General features: G+C 42.6%; 2 protein-coding genes across 3 annotated transcripts in view; one reads left to right on the top strand and one right to left on the bottom strand.

Annotated features, from left to right (window-relative positions):
- Positions 1-20,040, top strand: part of MCPH1 (microcephalin 1) — a 269,454-nt gene that overhangs the window by 91,940 nt on the left and 157,474 nt on the right. The window contains exons 11-12 of one of the 2 annotated variants that reach the window (XM_029051638.2): positions 3,965-4,042; positions 12,841-12,888. In XM_029051638.2, coding sequence (XP_028907471.1) covers positions 3,965-4,042; positions 12,841-12,873 — 111 coding nt within the window. In that variant the 3' untranslated portion in view covers positions 12,874-12,888. Of the gene's footprint in view, positions 1-3,964; positions 4,043-12,840; positions 12,889-20,040 lie in introns of those variants that run through there. The other variant, XM_029051630.1, reaches the window with a different exon arrangement.
- Positions 7,140-20,040, bottom strand: part of ANGPT2 (angiopoietin 2) — a 77,651-nt gene continuing 64,750 nt past the window's right edge. The window contains exons 8-9 of the mRNA XM_001505808.4: positions 12,546-12,676; positions 7,140-8,756 (exon numbers count right to left, since the gene is read on the bottom strand). Coding sequence (XP_001505858.1) covers positions 8,596-8,756; positions 12,546-12,676 — 292 coding nt within the window. The 3' untranslated portion in view covers positions 7,140-8,595. The remainder of the gene's footprint in view (positions 8,757-12,545; positions 12,677-20,040) is intronic.

Below are 20,040 nucleotides of genomic sequence, written 5' to 3' on the forward strand. Positions count from 1 at the left end.
ATCCCAGGCCAGAGGCAGGACGGGGGCGGGAGGTTGGCGGCGACATGGATGAAATCAAGGCACAGTGAGAAAGTTAGCATTAGAGGGGTGAAGTGTGTGGACCGGACTTAGTAGGAGAGTAGCGAGGTGAGGTGGGAGGGGGCAAGGGGATTGACTACTTCTCCTCCGAGAAAGTTCCAAACATTTCTGGGGTGGAGAAGGGGGGTCCTGCCAGGCCTGTGACCCCGCTTTAGAATAATTATACAATAATTGTGGTATTTATTAAGTGCTGACTGTGTTCCAAAGTCTGTGTCCTGGAGTAGATCCAAGTTACTTTCATCATATGGACGCGTTAAAGGTTCAGATTTCTAGCGGCTGACTTTATATCTCGTTCGCAACTTATGCCCCCTCTTGTATATTATCCACTTTGGTTTGTTAAGTACTAGTACGATTATGGTGATTTGAGCCATCTGCAGATGATTGAAAAATCAGGATTTGGCTGGTTACGTTAGGAATGATCTTCCTAGATAGGGTCAGAATTCAATTTCAAGAGAATAGGATCTCAATGAAAAAAAGTAGGGTCTCGATGGAGCCCTCCTAGAGAGAGGAGAATTTACCCACCAAGGAAGGTGATTCCAGAAACAACCTATCTGTTAACTACGTTCAGTGTCTCCCTATTAAGGAATTTTTCTTCTCGACTTATGTTGCTTGAGTTTAAATCTGTTTCCAATTACATGTTCATCACTGGAAATGGGGATCAGCTGTTCAGTATCTTCTGTCTAATCAGCCGATTCTTAAAACCCTGTTTAAGCTACCTTCGTTGCTATTCAGTTTTGATTAACTTAAGGACAGGGATCGTGTCTACTCATTCTTTCTGACTCTCTCAACAGCCTCTGTTCATAGTACATGCTCCATCGGTCGTATTTATTGAGTGCTTACTGTGTGCGGAACACTGTACTGAGTGCTTGGGAGAGCATAATATAGCAATATAACAGACATATTCCCTGCCCACAATGAGTTTGCAGTCCAGATTATTATTTTACAATATAGATTATTACTGACATTATTGGTTGATTGAATGCAACTCTCCTAATGGAGAAGTAGCGTGGATTAGTGGACAGAGCACGGGCCCGGAAGTAAGAAGAAGGTCCTGGTTTCTAAATGCGGCTCTGCCTCGTTTCTGCTGTGTGACCTGCGGCAAGTCACTTAACTTCTCTGGGCCTCATTTACCTCATCTGGAGAAGCAGCGTGGCTCAGTGGAAAGAGCCCGGGCTTGGGAGTCAGAGGTCATGGGTTCGAATCCCGGCTCTGCCACTCGTCAGCTGTGTGACTGGGTGAGTCACTTCACTTCTCTGTGCCTCAGTTCCCTCATCTGTAAAATGGGGGTGAAGACTGTGATCCTCACGTGAGACAACCTGATTACACTGCATCTACCCCAGCGCTTAGAACAGTGCTCTGCACACAGTAGGCGCTTAACAAATACCAGCATTATGATTATTATTAAAATGGGGATTCAGAATGTGAGCCCCATGTGGGACAAGGGACTGTTGTCCAACCTGATTAACTTGTACCTACCCCAGCATTTAGAGCAGTGCTTGGCACCTAGTAAGCACTTAAGTACCATTATTATTATTATTATTGTTACTATTAATCTCCACATTCTCTATGTCCCTCCAAAACTGGGCTCAGCATGCAAACCTGAGCGATTGCTAAATAGAAGAGGAAATTTCCTCAAGGGCCTACGTTCAACGTTGCTTTTTAACAGCTAGAAATTTTTTTTTGATATTTAAAAAGAGCTTTGGATTCCTGGTTTTTGTCGTGTGTTCAGACGTGGCAAGCAGAGTATCATCAGAAACATAGCACGGTATGTATCCATAGGTGACTCTGAATAGTTACGTCTTCATAGTCAATCACTCCGTCACTTGTGCTTCTTGAATGGCTACTGGGGGCGGACTGTTGCGTACTTGGGGGGAGTAGAATAGAATCGTACATTCCAAGCACTTAGTACAGTGCTGTGCACATAGTAAGCACTCAGTAAATAGCCAATACAATTGCCAATTTGGTTTGGATTCTAAAATGTAATCCATGCAGAGAAATGAGAAAAATACTTCACGGGTAAAGTCATTTACTGGAATCCCCTGCAGTACAACATCAGAAAGGGAAATGTTCGAATTCAAAAGGAACCCGATTTCCTGAATTTCTAATATCGGCATGATTCAGGCTTCAAAAATAAAGCGGCGATGTTTTTCCCTCCGATGGAAGCTGTAAGGTTTGAAAAGGGTTTTTTCCCCCCTCTGTCAGTGTGACCAGTAATTGGGTCAGCCTTTAAGACTTTGGGTGCTTCCAGGAAGAGCACTCGGACTGGTTTGAGGAAAATAACTATAATATTAAGATGTCACTCGCAGCAGAAAAGCACTTTCTCTGTAGTACTTTGCAGAAGCTCACAACCCTGACAAAAAGGTTACTTTTGGAAGTGGACATTGAAAGGTACAGAACTAGCCAAGAAGTCCACAGAACAAGTGGTGACCTCCCGAGACTAAACATGCAGACAAAAATCAACCGAAGGACCCTGACACTCTCACAGTGACCCAGAGTTGAATATTACCACTGAATCCTATGAGATGGGCAGCGTAATATTCTACGATGCAGAGGCAGGCAAGGTATGGAAAATCCAGAAGGCCAGTGCATTCGTTGGTAGGTTCAGTCAGACAGTGGTATTTATTGAGTGCTTACTGATCACAGAGGGCTGTGCTAAGTGCTTGGGAAAGAACAATAATATAGGCTCAGTGGATGTGATTCCTACCCACAAAGAGCTTACCGTCTACAAAGGATCGTACACTAAAATGGTAACGAGATTCACACCAAACTGAAGCTTCGGAGCACAGCTTCGGTGTCCAGCCTTTAGGGATCTCAGCCCTCTGGACCAGAGAATTAACTTTCCACCGGCTCTACCAAGACGACCTACGCACATATTGTATAGAAATATTAAGAAAAAATAGAAGATCCTAGAATGTCATCAACAATGAGCATCAAAGGTACACTTTGTGAATAAGATATGTGAAGAGAATATGTGATATGAGGAGAATGGGTGACATTTGACTTCCCAAACAATGTTCTATTGTCAGCTCAGATGGAATAAGTGCAGAAGTTGAACTGGGGGAATATTTTAAAGACGTAATAACCCGAAACCTCAAATGAGGCAGTGAATGGCTGGGAGGCAATGAGAGAAGACCAGTTAGTCTGGCGTGCAGCAGTTAGAAGTAACGTAACTGACTCGTCGCTGAGACTTCAGGAAGACTCAAAAAGCAGAAAAAGTAAACAGCATGGAGCAATTTGAGTAACAAATACAACCATGCAGAAAGGGCATTTGATGCAGAAGAGATTGTCAGTCACACATTGATCTTAGGAGAAATACCCACACTGATTAAAATCTCACCATCGGTAGCCCCGCCTTTGAACTTGAAGGCCAGCTGTTCATAAATTGCTACAGAATTGTCATGGGGCTGTTGGCCATTACTGGAGGCAAAAGTCAGAGTAAATACTCTGATTTAAAGTTGCACACTTGGTCATTTGATTCATTTGAATCAAGAATTTCAATACGGAACCATTGCGCTCTAACGGAAGTGGTTCCCCCAAAAAAGAAATTGTGTCCAATTATTTTTATAAATAATGCTAAGGATCTAAAAGGCATATATTTTCAATAGTTTGTGTGACTCGTGTAGCATCCTGGGCTCCTAATAAGTGTGTTATTTTCCTTTTAACCTATATTTTCTTAAGTATTCATAACATATAGGCAACTTTACAATTTATCCAACGCTTTGGTCTTCAAGTAATATTTATTTCAGTTATCTGGAATGTGTGGCTGCTGCTGTCCAGATTTATTGTTCATTTTTGCTACATCTTCAAAATGGCTCCTGTTTTATTGCTCACTAAAAGCACAATAAATTCACCTTGCGTGATCTACTTGCTCTTTTTTTTCCTGCAGGTACTTTGGTCTTTGGAGTTTGGCCGTTGGATTTCCGAGGAGCCATATGAACTCTCTGATGACTTTCCCGCAGCTCCCGTAAGTCAGATGCCGCTGCGCGCATTTAATTTTCTCCCCGGATTCTCTCCTGGCATGGTATAATGTCTTCTCGGCTAGGGGGTCAGTTAGATACACAGGACTATGCCCAGTGATAGCATGCCTATCTTATGAGACAATTGGGTAATTTATATTAATGTCTGTATCCCCTCTGGACTGTTAGCTCACTGTGGGCAGGGAACACGTCTACCGACTCTGCTCTACTGTCCTCTCCCAAGTGCCCTCTGCACACAGTGAGCGTTCAGTAAATCCAATCGATTGATGGAAAATGGACTGGTACCGTAGGCTGGCCAGGAATGTTTCTCTAATTAAAACATCATGATAGAATTAAGCGAATAGTTGGGTGATAGTGAGTGATCTGCGTAGACATTCTACGCATGACTAGCATTTGAATTTATCACTTGCTACTGCTCCTATTACAGTGCTCATGTTTGATATGAAGATGAGATTTTTAAGTTGGAAAAATTCTGCTTGTTTCTGGGCCGTTTCGCATGATTCTTGTACTGTTGGTTTTCCCCGCATCTTCACATCTTTCAACTTGACTCAACTTGGTTCATTTGGGAGCTTGAACTCTCCAAAGTCTAATTCTCGGACTAAATCTTTTCCAAACGAGATTTGCATCCTAGGAACGTGGACACAACTTTACTGGAATAGTCTTTGTGTTGAATCCTTGTAAACAAGTAACTAATACCTCGATAAACAGTATATTGCTTTATTAGATGCAAGTTCTACTGAAGGCATTTTTCCTGTTAAAAATGGTAACTGGTTGTTTACATTTTTTTTCCAAGAGGACTTGCATGCGAAAGGTTAACCATTCACGGTTTTTACGTGGGGTTTCCCAGGTATTTTGATGAGCGAGACATTGATAACTTGAGCTTCCTGTGGGCAGGAAGCCAATTTTGTTGTATTGTAGTCTCCCAAGCGCTTAGTACAGTGCTCTGCACATAGTAAGTGCTCAATAAATACTATTGAATGAGTGAATAAATACCACTGATAGATTAACAAGAGCTGGAACCCTGTTATCCAATTCCTGAAACTATCTGGGGTTTCTTTCATAGGTTGCTCTTCTTATTACCTTCCCAGATATCATTTTCTTAAAACAATATAAAAATCTTCTTCAGCAGGGTTGCTGAATTTGTTTCAATCAGGCCAGAAATTGGAAGAAAATTTTAGCTTTTTTTTTTTCAGGTCAAAAATTTCACATGTTGCAACTGAATGCATTAAAAGTCATCTTTGAGGATAAATTCACTGGCCACTATGAAGTGTCTCTGTAAAAATACCGATTAAGTAATCTACTGTTGTTCCTTCCAGTTCTCAGCCCTCCCTTTGGTACTCGTCTTTTTAGTTCTATCTTGTCACTGTTCTAGAATAGAAATAGGTGGCTTTCATAGTATGGTCCATCTATTTCTTTCCCCATCTCTTTTCAAGTAGAGAAGATTCTTCTTGTTAAAAACATTTTGGCCTGTAGTGATTCAGTGGAATTGGCCAGCTGAATTTTAACCAGGAAATTTTAAAAAGAATGACCAGAGATGTTTATATGAAATGGAATGAATTTTAATGTCTACTTTTTTACATCAAGTAAACAGAAAATGACTTTTCTGTACTTTGTTGATACTACCCAAGATTCCTTTGTGATTCTCAGTTTCAAGACGGTCAGATTGTTTCCTGCTTAAGTGTTATCATCCATCAATCAATCGTTTTTATTTATTGAGCAATCTCTGGGAGAGCCCTGTATTAAGTTCTCGGGAAAGTACAACAGAGTTGGTAGACATGATCATTTCCCGAAAGGATTTTATCTACAGGGAGAGACAGACACTAAAGTTGATTAAGCCTAGGGGAAATAGTAGCGTATATTAAGAGTAATAATAATAATAATGTTACTTGTTAAGCACTTACTATGTGCCAAGCACTGTTCTAAACTCTGGGGTAGATACAAGGTAAGCAGGTTGTCCCAGGTGGGGGGGGGGGGGGGTCACAGTCTTAATCCCCATTTTACAGATGAGGTCCCTGAGGCACAGAGAAGTGAAGTGCCTTGCCCAAAGTCACACAGCTGAGAAGTGCCAGAGCCGGGCTTAGAACCCATGTCTTCTGACTCCCAAGTCTGGGCTTTTCCACTAAGCCATGCGGCTTCTCTAATACAGAGGAACAGTGTGACGTAGCCACCTAGTGAAAAGAACATAAAGCTGGGAGTCAGAGGACCTGGATTCTCTCATCCCTGCTCTGCCAGATGTCTTCTGTGTGACCCTGGACAAGTCATTTAGCATCTTTTTCCTCAATTACCTCAACTCTAAAATGGAGATCAAATCCTACTTCCTCTTACTTAGACTGTGAGCCCCATGTGGGAGAGAGACTGTGTCCAATTTGACTAACTTAGGTCTACCCCACCGTTTACAAGAGCGCTTGGCCCCTAGTAAGTGCTAAATTAATAAGTGCCATAATTAATAAGAAATTTGGAACTGACCTAAACTTCACTTTCGATGTATGAAGTCAGACCATTGTAGCTCTTCCTAAATTTCACACTTTTAAAGCTCATTCTCTCCTCGTGTCTTTCTCAAAATATACAGAGGCTGTGAATTAGACTGAGTGACAGGGTATGGAAACAGAAGGATGTTTAAAAATACATGTTGATTCAAGATCTCATATATGTGGTTTGGGGTTTTTTTTTTTCCTCCCCCCTAAACATTGAGCCATGTGGAACTGTGAAATCATTCAAAGGATTTTTCCTGTTAAGATCTTCACGTGACTTCTTCTTTCTTGGATAAACTGAAATTGTTCCAGGGAGTTTACAGTCTAGAGGGGGATACGTATAAATATAAATAAATCCCCTGTAAGTTCGTTGTCGCAGGGACCATATCTACCAACTCTGTTATATTGTACTCTCCCAGGCGCTTAGTACAGTGTTCTGCATTCAGTAAAAATTGAATAAATAATTGATTGAGGGCATAAATGTGCATTGGGGAAGGGGGTATACAAACACGTAGATATTTCCCGGAACGAAACTCCTCAGGTTGGGGTACTTTGATGTAATAGCTGAGATTTTGGTGAGGGTTACTAGTTCCATGAAAAACTTCAAATAGTCTGCGACTCTAAAACTGTTTATTTTTGCAGTTCTGAGCATCAGAATTTATTTTGTGAGACCATTTCAAAATTGCAAGCACCCATTCAAAATAACGAGAAATGTTTCAAAACCCAAGAAACACATATTGAAAAGCTGAATAGAATAGAAATAAGGGGGAGGTTGGGTGGGTTGGGGCTGGGGGGAAGGGTAAGCACAAAAACTCAAGGAATTTTTATGATTTTAGGGGTTTGAACAACATAATGAGTTTAATCCATGAAAATTAACTGTTTAGCATGGAAGTTCTTTCCTTACCAAAGTGAAAACATTACCAGATTGACACTGTACCACTCATTTTACCAAAAATAGGAGTAAAAATGGTATTAATAAAATTGAAAGAATAAGAACATAAAAAGATCTTTTTCTTGCGATGATATAGGTAACGTTTTTGGCTTTCTGTCAAAATCTAGTTTGTCTTTGTAAGAGTCATGATCATGTATTTCTGAACCATCAAAAGCGGATTGAGTTTAACTCTTTTCACAATTTAAACTGTGTCAGAAATCCCTCTTGGAAGTTATATTTAATTATCTGAAATTACTTTGCATTTAACAGCCAGAAAGGGAAAAAGTGCACTCTTCATAGAAATCTTAAATGAAACACGTAGCATTCAGACACTTTCATGGATTTAAGTCACTTTAAACCTAAAAAAACCCAGAAATATATGATCCAGAATGTGTTTAAAATTAAGAAATCAGTTTGTCGATATACTAATTTCCCCTTGATAAAATTTCAAACACTTAAATGGAGCAGTAAAAAGCATTAAGTATGGTTTCTTTTCTTCTCCTAATAGCAACTAAATCGTCAATCCAACACAAATCCCCGACTCACTTCTAAAATGACGCCAGGCGTGTGAGAGAAGGAAATGATTATCCTTCTAATGAAAGGAGTGAGGCAAAATTTAGAACACTAAATATATTTACACGATCTACAAACGGTATATGAGCCAAACAGTTGGGGCTGCAAATTCAGGATTAACTGTTTCGTATATCAAAAGTGATGTGTTAAGTTGAGTGAGGCACAAACGTACACTCCTAACACTATGTTATAGATAGGCTTATTTCACAGTTCCAGTTATTTACTGTTCACCTCACAAAGAGCATAGGCCGCCATGACAATGGAGTCCTTGAGTTGTCAGACCATGCCCTGACCTTGAATCTTCTCTTCTCCAACAGTCCTTCTTCCAGATCGTTGCGATTCCCCGCCACTTCGTGTTTTAGCCATATTGTAGCCATTAGCCGAGTGATGCATGTTTAACTGACGGAGACTACCGAGCTCGAGAATCTGAACGCGTTGATCCTTTCGGGGCAGTATTGCGTGTTTTCTGAGGTGGGAAACGAGACGAGAGGCAGCTGGGCGTTTAAAGCTTGGCAAACGAAGTCTCGGAAGATAACATAGCACGCCATTCGGGGAGACTGGACGTTTAGAAATCCGCCGGCCGGATCATCATAGTTGTGGCTTTGAGAGAGTAGCCCGAGCCTTTCCAGTAGTACCACTTAATCCCATTGAATTTATTTGTGTTCTGCCTCTGTGGGTAGTACATCCCGTTCAGGTTGGAAGGGCCGCAGGCATCAAACCACCAGCCTGTAACCATGGACGGCAGAAGGAATTGCGTAAGAAATAGTAGGAAGAAGGTTTATTAAGCACTTACTCTATTCAGAGCATTGTCCTGAGCTCTGCACGAAAGTATACAGGTGGGCATAACAGCCTGTCTCTCAGGGGCTCGGGTAATTCTTGTCATCCCTTCCCTACAAGATAAAGCGTTCTGATGCTCCGTCCTTCCTCTCGATCTGTGAAATGTACAGAGCTGTGTGGCCTAGTGGAAAGAACCAGGGCCTGGGAGTCAGAGGACCTGGATTCTAATCCCATCTCTGCCATCTGCCTGCTGAGTGACTTTGAACCAGTCACTGAATGTCTCGGTGCCTCAGCTTCATCATCTGTAAAATGGGCTTTAAATATCTGTTCTCCTTATTCACTGGGGCTTTTGTTAAGCGCGTGCTGTGTGCCAACCAGGGTGTTAAGCACCGGGGTAGATTCAAGAAAACAGGCCCCACATGGGGCTCACAGTCTTAGTAGGAGGGAGAACGGGTATATGATCCCCATTTTGCGGATGAGGGAACTGAGGCACAGGGAAGTTAAATGACTTGCCCAAGATTACACAGCAGATAACTGGCAGAGCCATGATTGGAACCTGGGTCTTTTGACACCCAGACCCGTGCTCTTTCCATTAGGCCTCACTGCTTCTCCTTCCTGCCTAAACTATGAGCCCGGTGAGAGATAGGGACTACATGCAACCTGATTATTTTGTGTATAACTCACTGCTTAGCACATAGTATGTATTTAAATACTATTTTATTACCATTTCCTATCAACCCTAGTGCTTTGCACATTGCTTGGAATATTGGAGCAGTGTGGTCTAGTGGGCAGAACACGGGCCTGGGAGTCAGAAGGACCTGGGTTCTAGTCCCAGCTCTGCCACTTCTCTGCTGTGCGACCTTGGGCAAGTCACGTAAACTTTCTGTGCCTCAGCTACCTCATCTGCAAAATGGGGATTACGACTGTGAGTCCCGGGTGGGATATGGACCGTGTCCAACCTGATATCTCTATATCTACTCCAACGCATAGAAGAGAGCCTGACACATAATATGCATCTAACAAATAGCATTTCAAAAATGCTTAGTAAGTGGCTAGTCAATCAATCACTTGTATTTATCGAACACTTACTGTGTGCAGACCACTTTACTAGGTTTTTGGGAGAATATGATACAAAAAAGTTGGAAGACATGACCCCTACCCACAAGGAGTTCACAGTTTGGAGTGGGAGATAAGCAATAAATAAATAATCAATATGTCCTTAAGTACTGTGGGGCTGAGCTGGAGGTGAATATCAAGTGCTTAAAGAATACAGATCCGAATGCGTAGCTGGCAAAGAAGGGAGCGGACGTAGGGGAAAAAGAGCTTAATCGGGTTACCGTTCTTGTGATCGTTAGTGAAGAACCACCGATTTTAAAGTGTTTTTAACTATGAAAAGCTAATCTTCAGGCATAAGGATGAGTGGAAGATGAAAGCACAACTCTGTTGCTTAGGCCAAGTGAGTAGGGCTTCCGCCAAGCCGCATCGCTGGTATTAATAACCGTTGTCTGTGTCAGATACTGACTCCGATAGAATCAGACAAATGAAGAAAACCAAATGCCGTAAACCCAACCCACCTTTAAACCATCCATACCATACGAAGGCAGGTTTACAGCTCTCCTTATTCTTGGAGTAGTTTTTTTATCTTTAAATACAGCACGTATTGACCCCCCCTATGACTTAACTTAGTGAACGTTGTGATCTGAGGGAAACACGTCTGGAGCGTATATGACTTCAAGGGAGTACGTTTGCACGCTCCCTTGTGCTGTCTTTTCTTCTTCAAGCTTACATTTCCACCCTATTTCTAGCTCTACAGTACTATTTCAATGAATATATTGTTTCCTCCGTAAGTTCCACTGTACTTCTGAGTTGAACAGCCCAATCTGCGTGGGTGGTCTATAAGCCATTACATGCTGAAACAGACAGATGCATTCAGGATGTAGGAATGGCAGACATAAAAGACAAGTGGTTAAATATTTTGGGGTTCTTTATCCTCTTTCACATGACTCTCAAAAGGGGCAATGTGAACAGAGAAGAAGAGAGAAAGAAAACTTTGTTTTTCTTGGCGTAATAGAAGCTTTTGTAGTAATTATGGCTGCCGGGATGACCTATGTCACTGATTAAACTCTTATTCTGATAAACTCAATTCCCTTTTGGCGTTTTTATACAATCTACAGGGAACCAGATGTTTCAGTTGTAAACTGGAAGAATATCTTTGAGATTATTCTAGTTATCAATGATTTGTGTGTTTCAAATGTGCTTTGCTCCTAACAAATTCTTCCTTAAACTATGAAAAAAAAACTTTAAACTGTAATTTCTGCAGAATTATCCAGAACCTCGGTGTTCTCACTTCTTATTTTATGATCATTTAGCAATGAATGGGCCACTTAGTAGAACCAGATAACGACATTTCAATCGATAATAGATATTAACGTATCTACAAATATGTAAAGACTGTATATAGACTGTACTTTTGTCCACTTTCAAACAAATTCACACAACAGATTAAAAAACAATAACCTGCTATTGCTCTGCATTCTAGTTTTCTAGTAGAATTAACCCTGACCCGAATAGGCTGCCCCGGTTAGTTCAGAGCCAAAATGTTGCTCTGCGTGGCTCAGTGGAAAGAGCACGGGCTTTGGAGTCAGGGCTCATGAGTTCGAATCCCAGCTCTGCCACTTGTCGGCTGTGTGACTGTGGGCGAGTCACTTAACTTCTCTGTGCCTCAGTTCCCTCATCTGTAAAATGGGGATTAAGACTGTGAGCCCCACGTGGGACAACCTGATTCCCCTATGTCTACCCCAGCGCTTAGAACGGTGCTCGGCACATAGTAAGCGCTTAACGAATACCAGCATTATTATTATTGTCTCTAATCCTGAATATTTCCACGATGGGGAACGGAGCTTTCCTAGTTGGTGTGCCCCATGTTTCTTACTGGGAGAAGCCTCAGAGAGTCCGGCTAGCTTTAGTGGATATATTTTATCTTTGAGGAAAAGTTGAAAAAACAATTATCAATCAAGAGGGGCAGAGGTGGGGGTGGAGGGCCACGTACTTCTAAGTAATGGAACCTCAAAGTGATTACTGTAACTATCCAAAAACCTCAGCACGAATTAGTGTGCTTACATGATGGTGATAAAATAGATGGGTCTCTTTTCTGTGTTTGATGTAACTGATTTACATTGACTGTGAATATAATATAGAGTGTATGTAACTGAGTATATTTATGTACCTATATAGATATAAACTATATATGGCTCTGTCATATATTTATAAATATATATTGGCACCATCAAGAAGGTCTGTAGTCTTCATGAAGTATGGTTTATTTTTTGTGGTTAAATGAAATTGTGTGAATTAGAAATGGTTTTTGTTCTTACAAGATTTAGGGGTCTAAACCCTTTTTAAGACTAGGAATAAACACAGAGTCAGACATGAGTCTGCTGACATCAGATGCCTTTTGTCACTGCCAGTTTCTCCGTGGCAGGGCTTGCCGGGACACAAACTTTAAGACGTAGATGGCATTCATCAGTTTTCACCCAATTTTCGTCTTGCTTCAGTTCGAAAAGCCCAAAACAAAGAAAAGCAAATTCCAAATTACCACTGAGCGAACATTTCCATCCCTGAGATTTGGACGCCGTAGCGGTCGGATTTTGAAAAGTCAAAATGACCAACCATTTACCTCGTGAAAGTCTTCCCTGCCAATAAAAATAGGATGAGTGACCAACAGAGAGCCATTCCTACCTCCTGTGAGCATCTGTGAACATTTGCAAATGCATTTGTCATTGTCGGCATCCTTTGTGCTAAAATCATTTCCTGGTTGGCTTATGCTGCTTATTTTGCCTGCTGTCCCCGTAAGTCCTTTGAGGTGGATCCTGTATAGTGCAGAAAGGAAAAACACATCAGATGGACGTTAACTTGTTGACGTACAGTGGTGGAAAAGTATTTTGCAATAAAAAATCCCATTCAAGTAACAGATGCTGTAGCCTGTCCTTGTTACTGTTCTGATGCATTCTCTGTTCAAAACATTTTTCAACAGTATAAACGGGAACAACCTGTCAGCAGAACCTAAGGTAAAAGAGGACTGATGCAACCTTCCCTTTCATCGTCTCTCCCTGTCTCTCTCTCACAATAAGAAGTCAATCAACTTCTGAGGTCGGAAACCCCTTGAGGGACGGCATCTGACCCGATTAACGTCTGTCTGCTCCAGCGTTTAGAACGGTGCTTGACATATAGAAAGAACGTAAAGAATACTGTCGACTGTAAAACCAGTCCGAGACCGTAAGCTCACTGTGGACAGGGAACTTGACTCCCAACTCTATTATATGGTACTCTCCCAAGCGCTTAGTACAACCGTCATGTGTATTTACTGAGCACTTAACTGTGTGCAGAGTTCTTTTAAACCAGTAGGCACTACAAGACGTGTATTCTATTTTTTTCCATTCTCGACCACATATAACCTACAAATTCAAAATAAAAATTTATTGGGAAGAGAGATGAGCATGAGGTTTTATAGTTGGAAAAATCAATCGGGCTAATCGATCCTAATGTTGGTATTTGTTAAGCGCTTACTATGTGCAGAGCACTGTTCTAAGCACTGCGGGAGGCACAGGGGAATGAGGTTGTCCCGCGCGGGGCTCACAGTCGTCATCCCCACTTTACAGACGAGGGAACCGAGGCCCAGAGAAGCGAAGTGACTCGCCCACAGTCACACAGCTGACAGGTGGCAGAGCCGGGAGTCGAACTCATGACCTCTGACTCCAAAGCCCGTGCTCTTTCCACTGAGCCACGCAGCTTCTCTAAGAAAGCCCCTTGCCGTGCCACTGCGATCGCAGTGCCGTGACTCGGATTCGAACCGAGGTGGCTGCGGCCACGGCGCAGAGCACTAACCACCGTACGATCAAGGCGAGCTACCGGGGCGGTGGTTCGGCGTAGCTAGTTATGGCTTAGCCGGTAAGTAGCGTGAGATTGTGAGCCCCCTGAGTGACAGAGGCTCGGTCTCAGTGTCACTTGTGAATTCTTTCCCAGTGTTTAGTACGATGCTCTGCACACAGTAAGCATTTAATAAATATTATTGCCATTTGATACATTGCCATGGGTTTGTGTTTCCGTCTGTTGTTCCTCCCTGTGTATATTTCTAATAGTAACAACAATGACGACGATGATATTAGTTTAGCGCTTACTATGTGCCTAGCTCTATTCTAAGCGCTGGGGGAGATACAAGGTCATCAGGTTGTCCCACGTGGGGCTCACAGTCTTCATCCTCATTTTACAGGAGGGAACTGAGGCCCAGAGGAGTGAAGTGACTTGCCCAAAGTCACACAGCTGACAAGTGGCAGAGTGAGATTCGAACCCATGACCTCTGACTCCCAAGCCTGTGCTCTTTCCACTGAGCCCCGCTGCTTCTCCAGCGCGGTTTCTAATGGTCCCTGTTCAGTTTGTGTCTGTGATTTTTATCCCGGAAGCTCCTTTCGAGCAGGACTTGTTGTAATCTTCCAAGCCTTTAGGACAGCGCCCTGTATACAATAAGCCCTCTTCCACTGATTGATTGAATTCAGCTATGGTAATTTTCATCCATTCATGTCCATGGTCTCTATTTTAAGCCCCTCAAGGACTTCTCATTTCCCACTTCTTATTTTCTTCAAATGTATTTGTTCTTACTGAGACAAATACAAAAGCCACCCGGTTTGGGTTTTTCTGATCTCTCCCCGGTCTTGTCACGTATTTCATTCTTTCCCTCTTCCATCCCTCCACCCCTTCTTCTGACCTTCAGATGTGTCTGTTTTTTGCCCCCTTGCCCTGCTGAGCTTGTGTGTACCTAAGGCATCTGTGTATTTATGCGTGTCTGTTTTGGCGTTTGTGGCTGTGGGTGAATCTTTCCCAGTATATTTGTGTTTCTGTATGTGTGTGTGTGTGTGTGTGTGTGTGTGTATGTTCTGAATTAGTGTCTCTGTACATATTTGAGTATCTTCCTCAGGGTGCATTTGTCCGCTGGTTCACAAGCGTCCGCGCGTTTATCTGCATGCTTCCCTCTTCTGACCAGTCCTTACTGTTCCTCCCGTGTGGTGGGGGAAATGGTGGGCTTTTCCTCAGCCGTCCTGCCTCAGACTTCCCTCCGTGTCCCAGCGTTCCCCCCCCTCGCCGTCGTGCCCATTAAATCCGTGTCCCCTCTTTCTGTGTAAAGAAGCAGCGTGGCTCAGTGGAAAGAGCATGGGTTTGGGAGTCAGAGGACATGGGTTCTAATCCCGGCTCCACCACCTGAGTGGCTTTGGGCAAGTCACTTAACTCCTCGGTGCCTCAGTTACTTCATCTGTAAAATGGAGGTTAAGACCGTTAGCCTCACGTGGGACAACCTGATGACCCTGTATCTACCCCAGCGCTTAGAACAGTGCTCGGCACATAGTAAGCGCTTAACAAATACCGACATTATTATTATTATTATTAACGCTATAGGATTTTTTTTATTTCATGTTCTTGTCTTTGGGTATCTTCCTTCAGAAACAGGGACTCGTTGTTCTTCTATAACTTATTCTTCCTTGCACCTACCCAGGACAATACTCCACACACGGTGGACAGCCAATAAATACTTAGGACCAATTTACTTGGGCTCAGTTCTCGGTAAGTCAGAACTAGAGGATGAGAGTTGGTAGTGTCCGAGGTAACTTCCCGAGGGGGGATGTAACATCTCCCTCGGATTTTCCGCTCAACTTGGAGGCAGAGGATGGGACCGAATAAACTCACAAGGGGCTTTCTACCCCTACGACTCTAAGGGTGCCAGGGAAAGAAAACGTATTCCTTATCAATCAGTGCTATTTATTGAGCGCTTACTATGTGCAGAACACTATACTAAGCACCCGGCAGAGTACTGTACAACAGAATTAGCAGACCCATTCCCTGACCATAAGGGGTTTACAGCTTCCTTATCTGACAGTTGACCAAACAAATTCTAATTTTGCAGATTATGACTTTTAACAATGGAAATCTCAGTAGGGTGTGGGCAATTTGGTCCCAAATCAAAAGCGGTGTTCTCTTTGTGCAATTATAAATGTCCAGAAAGTAGGTTGGCTTTACAGGGAATTCTTAACTTCCCCTATTGAAGAACAGAATTACAACTGGTACAATTTCTCCCTTCAGCTTTAAGACACAAGTGCTGGATTTTTCTCTTTAGTGAATGATTTTTTTTTTTTCCCCTAAATCCACTCCGTTATTCGTAGATTGAGTTCTTTATTTCCCTTTCTCTCCCTTCGCCATCTTTCGGCCATTTCAATGTTTACGAAACCGCTCAAAGACAACTAGAAGAAAGAGAAGATGAAATGAATTTTGCCGCTCTTTGTAGCTTTAAGCTCTGTCAAGAAATATAGAGAAATATAGATTTAAGGGTCTTTTTCAGTCTTTCAGATTTAACTTCGTGTTTACTTTGATTTTGATTGAGACTTTTTCTTTTGAAATTTCAATTTCAATTGAGCATGAAAAGTCCTCTTAGTCTAGGAATTGATTTCAATAAAAATCAGTCGGGTTTATAAAAACCTGAGCGAAAAGAATTGTTGCGGTATATATTGATTTCAAAACTAACTTCATTTAGAAGTCAGTTGCCAGTATTTTGACCAGAAATGATACTACCCTTTAAAATATGTTTTTGGTCTGGCAGTTTCTGCCAGTTTATTTTCTAAGATTTTAGAAAGTTGATTTTTTTTCAGAATAATCATCATCATCATCAGTGGTAATTATTGAGGACTTACAATGTGGAAAGAACTGTACTAAATACTTAGGAGAGTAGAATACAATAGACACATTCCCTGCCCCCAATGGGGGAGACATTCCCTATCCAAAGTAAGTTTAGAATTGGAGAAGCAGTGTGGTACAGTGGAAAGAGCACGGACTTGGGAGTCAGAGGTCATGGGTTCTAATCCCGGCTCTGCTACTTGTCTTCTGTGGGACCTTGGGCAAGTCACTTCACTCCTCTGGGTCTCAGTTCCCTCATCTGCAAAATGGGGATTGAGACTGTGAGCCCCATGTGGGACAGGGAATGTGTCCAACCCGGTTGTATTCTCTCCGGTGCCCGGCACATAATAATAATAATAGTAATGTTGGTATTTGTTAAGCACTTACTATGTGCAGAGCACTGTTCTAAGCGCTGGGGGTAGATACAGGGTAATCAGGTTGTCCCACATGAGGCTCACAGTCTTAATCCCCATTTTCCAGATGAGGTAACTGAGGCACATATAAGTAAAGTGACTTGCCCACAGTCACACAACTGACAAGTGGCAGAGCCGGGATTCAAACTCATGACCTCTGACTTCCAAGCCCAGGCTCTTTCCACTGAGCCACGCTGCTTCTCTGTAAGTGCTTAACAAATACCATAATAATAATAATAATAATTTACAGTTTGGAGGGGGTGACAGGAATGAATATAAATCAGTAATTTATAACATATAAGTGAAAGATATGTACCTAAGTGCTGTAGGGTTGAGGGTAGGGAGACGATCAAATGGCCGAAGGTCACAGATCCAAGTGTATGGGTGACACAGAAGGGAGAGGGAGCCAGCTTAGAACAGTGCTCTGCACATAGTAAGCGCTTAACAAATACCAACATTATTATTATTATTATTGGAAGAGAAGAGTAGATGTGACCTTAATAAGGCTCTATAAATTCTCTATTATGATGCATTTGCATACACTCAATAGCATCGTAATGCAGAAGAAGCAGCGTGGCCTAGTGGATAGGGCACGGGCCTGGTAGTCGGAAGGACCTGGGTCCTAATCCTTGCTCTCCCACTTGTCTAAGGTGTGACCTTGGATAAGTCACTTCTCTTCTGTGCCTCAGGTAGCTCATCTGTAAAATGGGATTAAGACTGTGGACTCCATGTAGGACATGGACTGTGTCCAATCTGATTAGTTTGCATCTACCCCACTGCTTAGTACAGTGCCTGGCTTATGGTAAATGCTTAACGAATACCCCAAAGAAGAAAAAGAAAATGTAAAAGAAACCCTGGTTTGAGACAACTCAAAGTTCATGTTGCATCAAATACTCACGCATCATATCTTAATGAGATAATGGTTCCTAAAATGTAAGGTATCTGATTTGAAATGCCAAGAAAATTAAACCGTGCTCTAAACCCGTGTTTTTTATGACTCGTAAATAAGTTCATTGCATTTCAAAAGGAAGTATCTATTTACAGACAGCCATCATAGTTTGGAATAATTATTTTTTAATAATGTCGGTGGACCAGGGTAGTGACCCATTTTGGAAAGGTTGAAACGACGAGCACTCTACCGCCTTAATTTTTGTTTTTAAAAAAGAGCACCGCTGTAGATTGTAACTGATTCCAGATGAAAAAATATTTAGTTTGGAGGCAAGACAATCACACGCTACTTTATTCTTTAAAATTCAACCGAGTTAGGGAAGAAAAAGTCGGGAACCCCTTTGGTGTGAGTTCAGGCCAAAGCGAAGTCAAAACGCTTAATTTTCCAATCACCCTATAGCAGTATACTCATGGAGTCATACTGATGGAAAATATAGTAATGGAGAATGGGCTTCGAACCCTTTACTTTGTGCCTCAGGTACCTCAGCTGTAAAATGGGGATTCTGACTGTGACCCCCGTGTGGGACACGGACTGTTTCCAACCTCTTTATGTCGCGTCTAAGCCAGTGCTTAGTACAGTTCCCGGCCCTTAGTAAGCGCTTAACCGATACCCTAAAAAAAAGCTGGCTGCTGTGCGTCACTTGGGAGCTCTTTTCTGTTTAAACCATTTTCAAAAATGGATTTACTAAATTGCTCCTCTGAAAGTTTTGTAGTTTTGATGCCCAGGACAGGTGGAGAGTCGGCTACCGTGGCCCTTACTTGCCCAGACGGCTGAATCAGACTGGTCTCTGGGGCGAGACAACTTCCAAGAGTGATCTGCCCTTTTTAATTGAGAAGCAGATGAGAAGCAGCGTGGCTCAGTGGAAAGAGCCCGGGTTTGGGGGGTCAGAGGTCATGGGTTCGAATCCCGGCTCTGCCACTTGGCAGCTGTGTGACTGTGGGCAAGTCATTTCGCTTCTCCGTGCCTCAGTGACCTCATCTGTAAAATGGGGATTAAGACTGTGAGCCCCACTTGGGACAACCTGATTACCTCGTATCTACCCCAGCGCTTAGAAGAGTGTTCTGCACATAGTAAGCGCTTAACAAATACCGACATTATATTATTACTACTCATTTGAATCGCTGACTCTGCACTCTCCAGTGACCCCGCCACCCAAAGGGCAGAACAAAGAGGAGGTCAGGTGTCAGTCATGAAACTCTTGCTTCCTTCAAGTCGGTAGGTAGGTGGGAATAATCTCAATGCTGCGATGACTTGACGTACCCTTTCATGCTATTTCTTAAGTGCTTACTCTCTATCAGATTTAGTCAGTCAATTGGATTTACGTGAAGCAACACGGCGTAGTGGGCAGAGCCTGGGCCTGGGAGTCAGAAGGTCATGGGTTCTAATCCTGCCTCTGCCACTTTGCTGTGGGACCTTGGACAAGTCACTTCACTTCTCTGGGCCTCAGTTACCTCATCTGCAAAATGGGGATTGAGACTGTGAACCCCAAGTGGGACAGGGACTGTGTCCAACCCGATTCGCTTGTATTCACCCCAGCGCTTAGTACCGTGCCTGGTGCATAGTAAGTGCTTAACAAATACTATAAGTATGATTATTATTGAGCACTTATTGTGTGCACAGCACTGTACTAAACGCTCGGGAGAGTACAAAGTAGCAATAAACAGATTCCCTGTCTACAACAAGCTTACAGTCTAGAGAGACAGATAGATCGTAATATTAAATAAATACTGTTCTAAGCACTGGGGTAGAGATAAGTCAGGTCAGGCACAGTCCCCGTTCCACATGCGGCTCCCAGTTTAAATATAAGGATTCAGTATCATTACTTAACATTCTTAAACCCCTTCTAGGTCCACTGTCGGAAGTTTCCTTCCAGTGGTTTCTTTCTAATCTTTAATCATCTCCCCAAAGGTCCTTCTCTAATTTTCCTCCCGAAGTGTTGAGAAGCCGTGTGGCCTAGAGGAAAGAGCCGGGACCTGGGATCTATTCCCAGCATTTCCACTTGCCTGCTCTGTCACCTCGGGTAGGTCGCTTAACTTCTCTGTGCCTCGGCTTCCTCATCTGTAAAATGGGGAATACCCGTTCTCCCTCCTACTTAGAACGTGAGCCCCAGCTGTCCGACCCGATTACCTTTAACGGTCGATACGTTTAGCACAGT

This window comes from Ornithorhynchus anatinus, chromosome X1, assembly GCF_004115215.2.
Source record: "Ornithorhynchus anatinus isolate Pmale09 chromosome X1, mOrnAna1.pri.v4, whole genome shotgun sequence".
NCBI lineage: Eukaryota > Metazoa > Chordata > Mammalia > Monotremata > Ornithorhynchidae > Ornithorhynchus > Ornithorhynchus anatinus.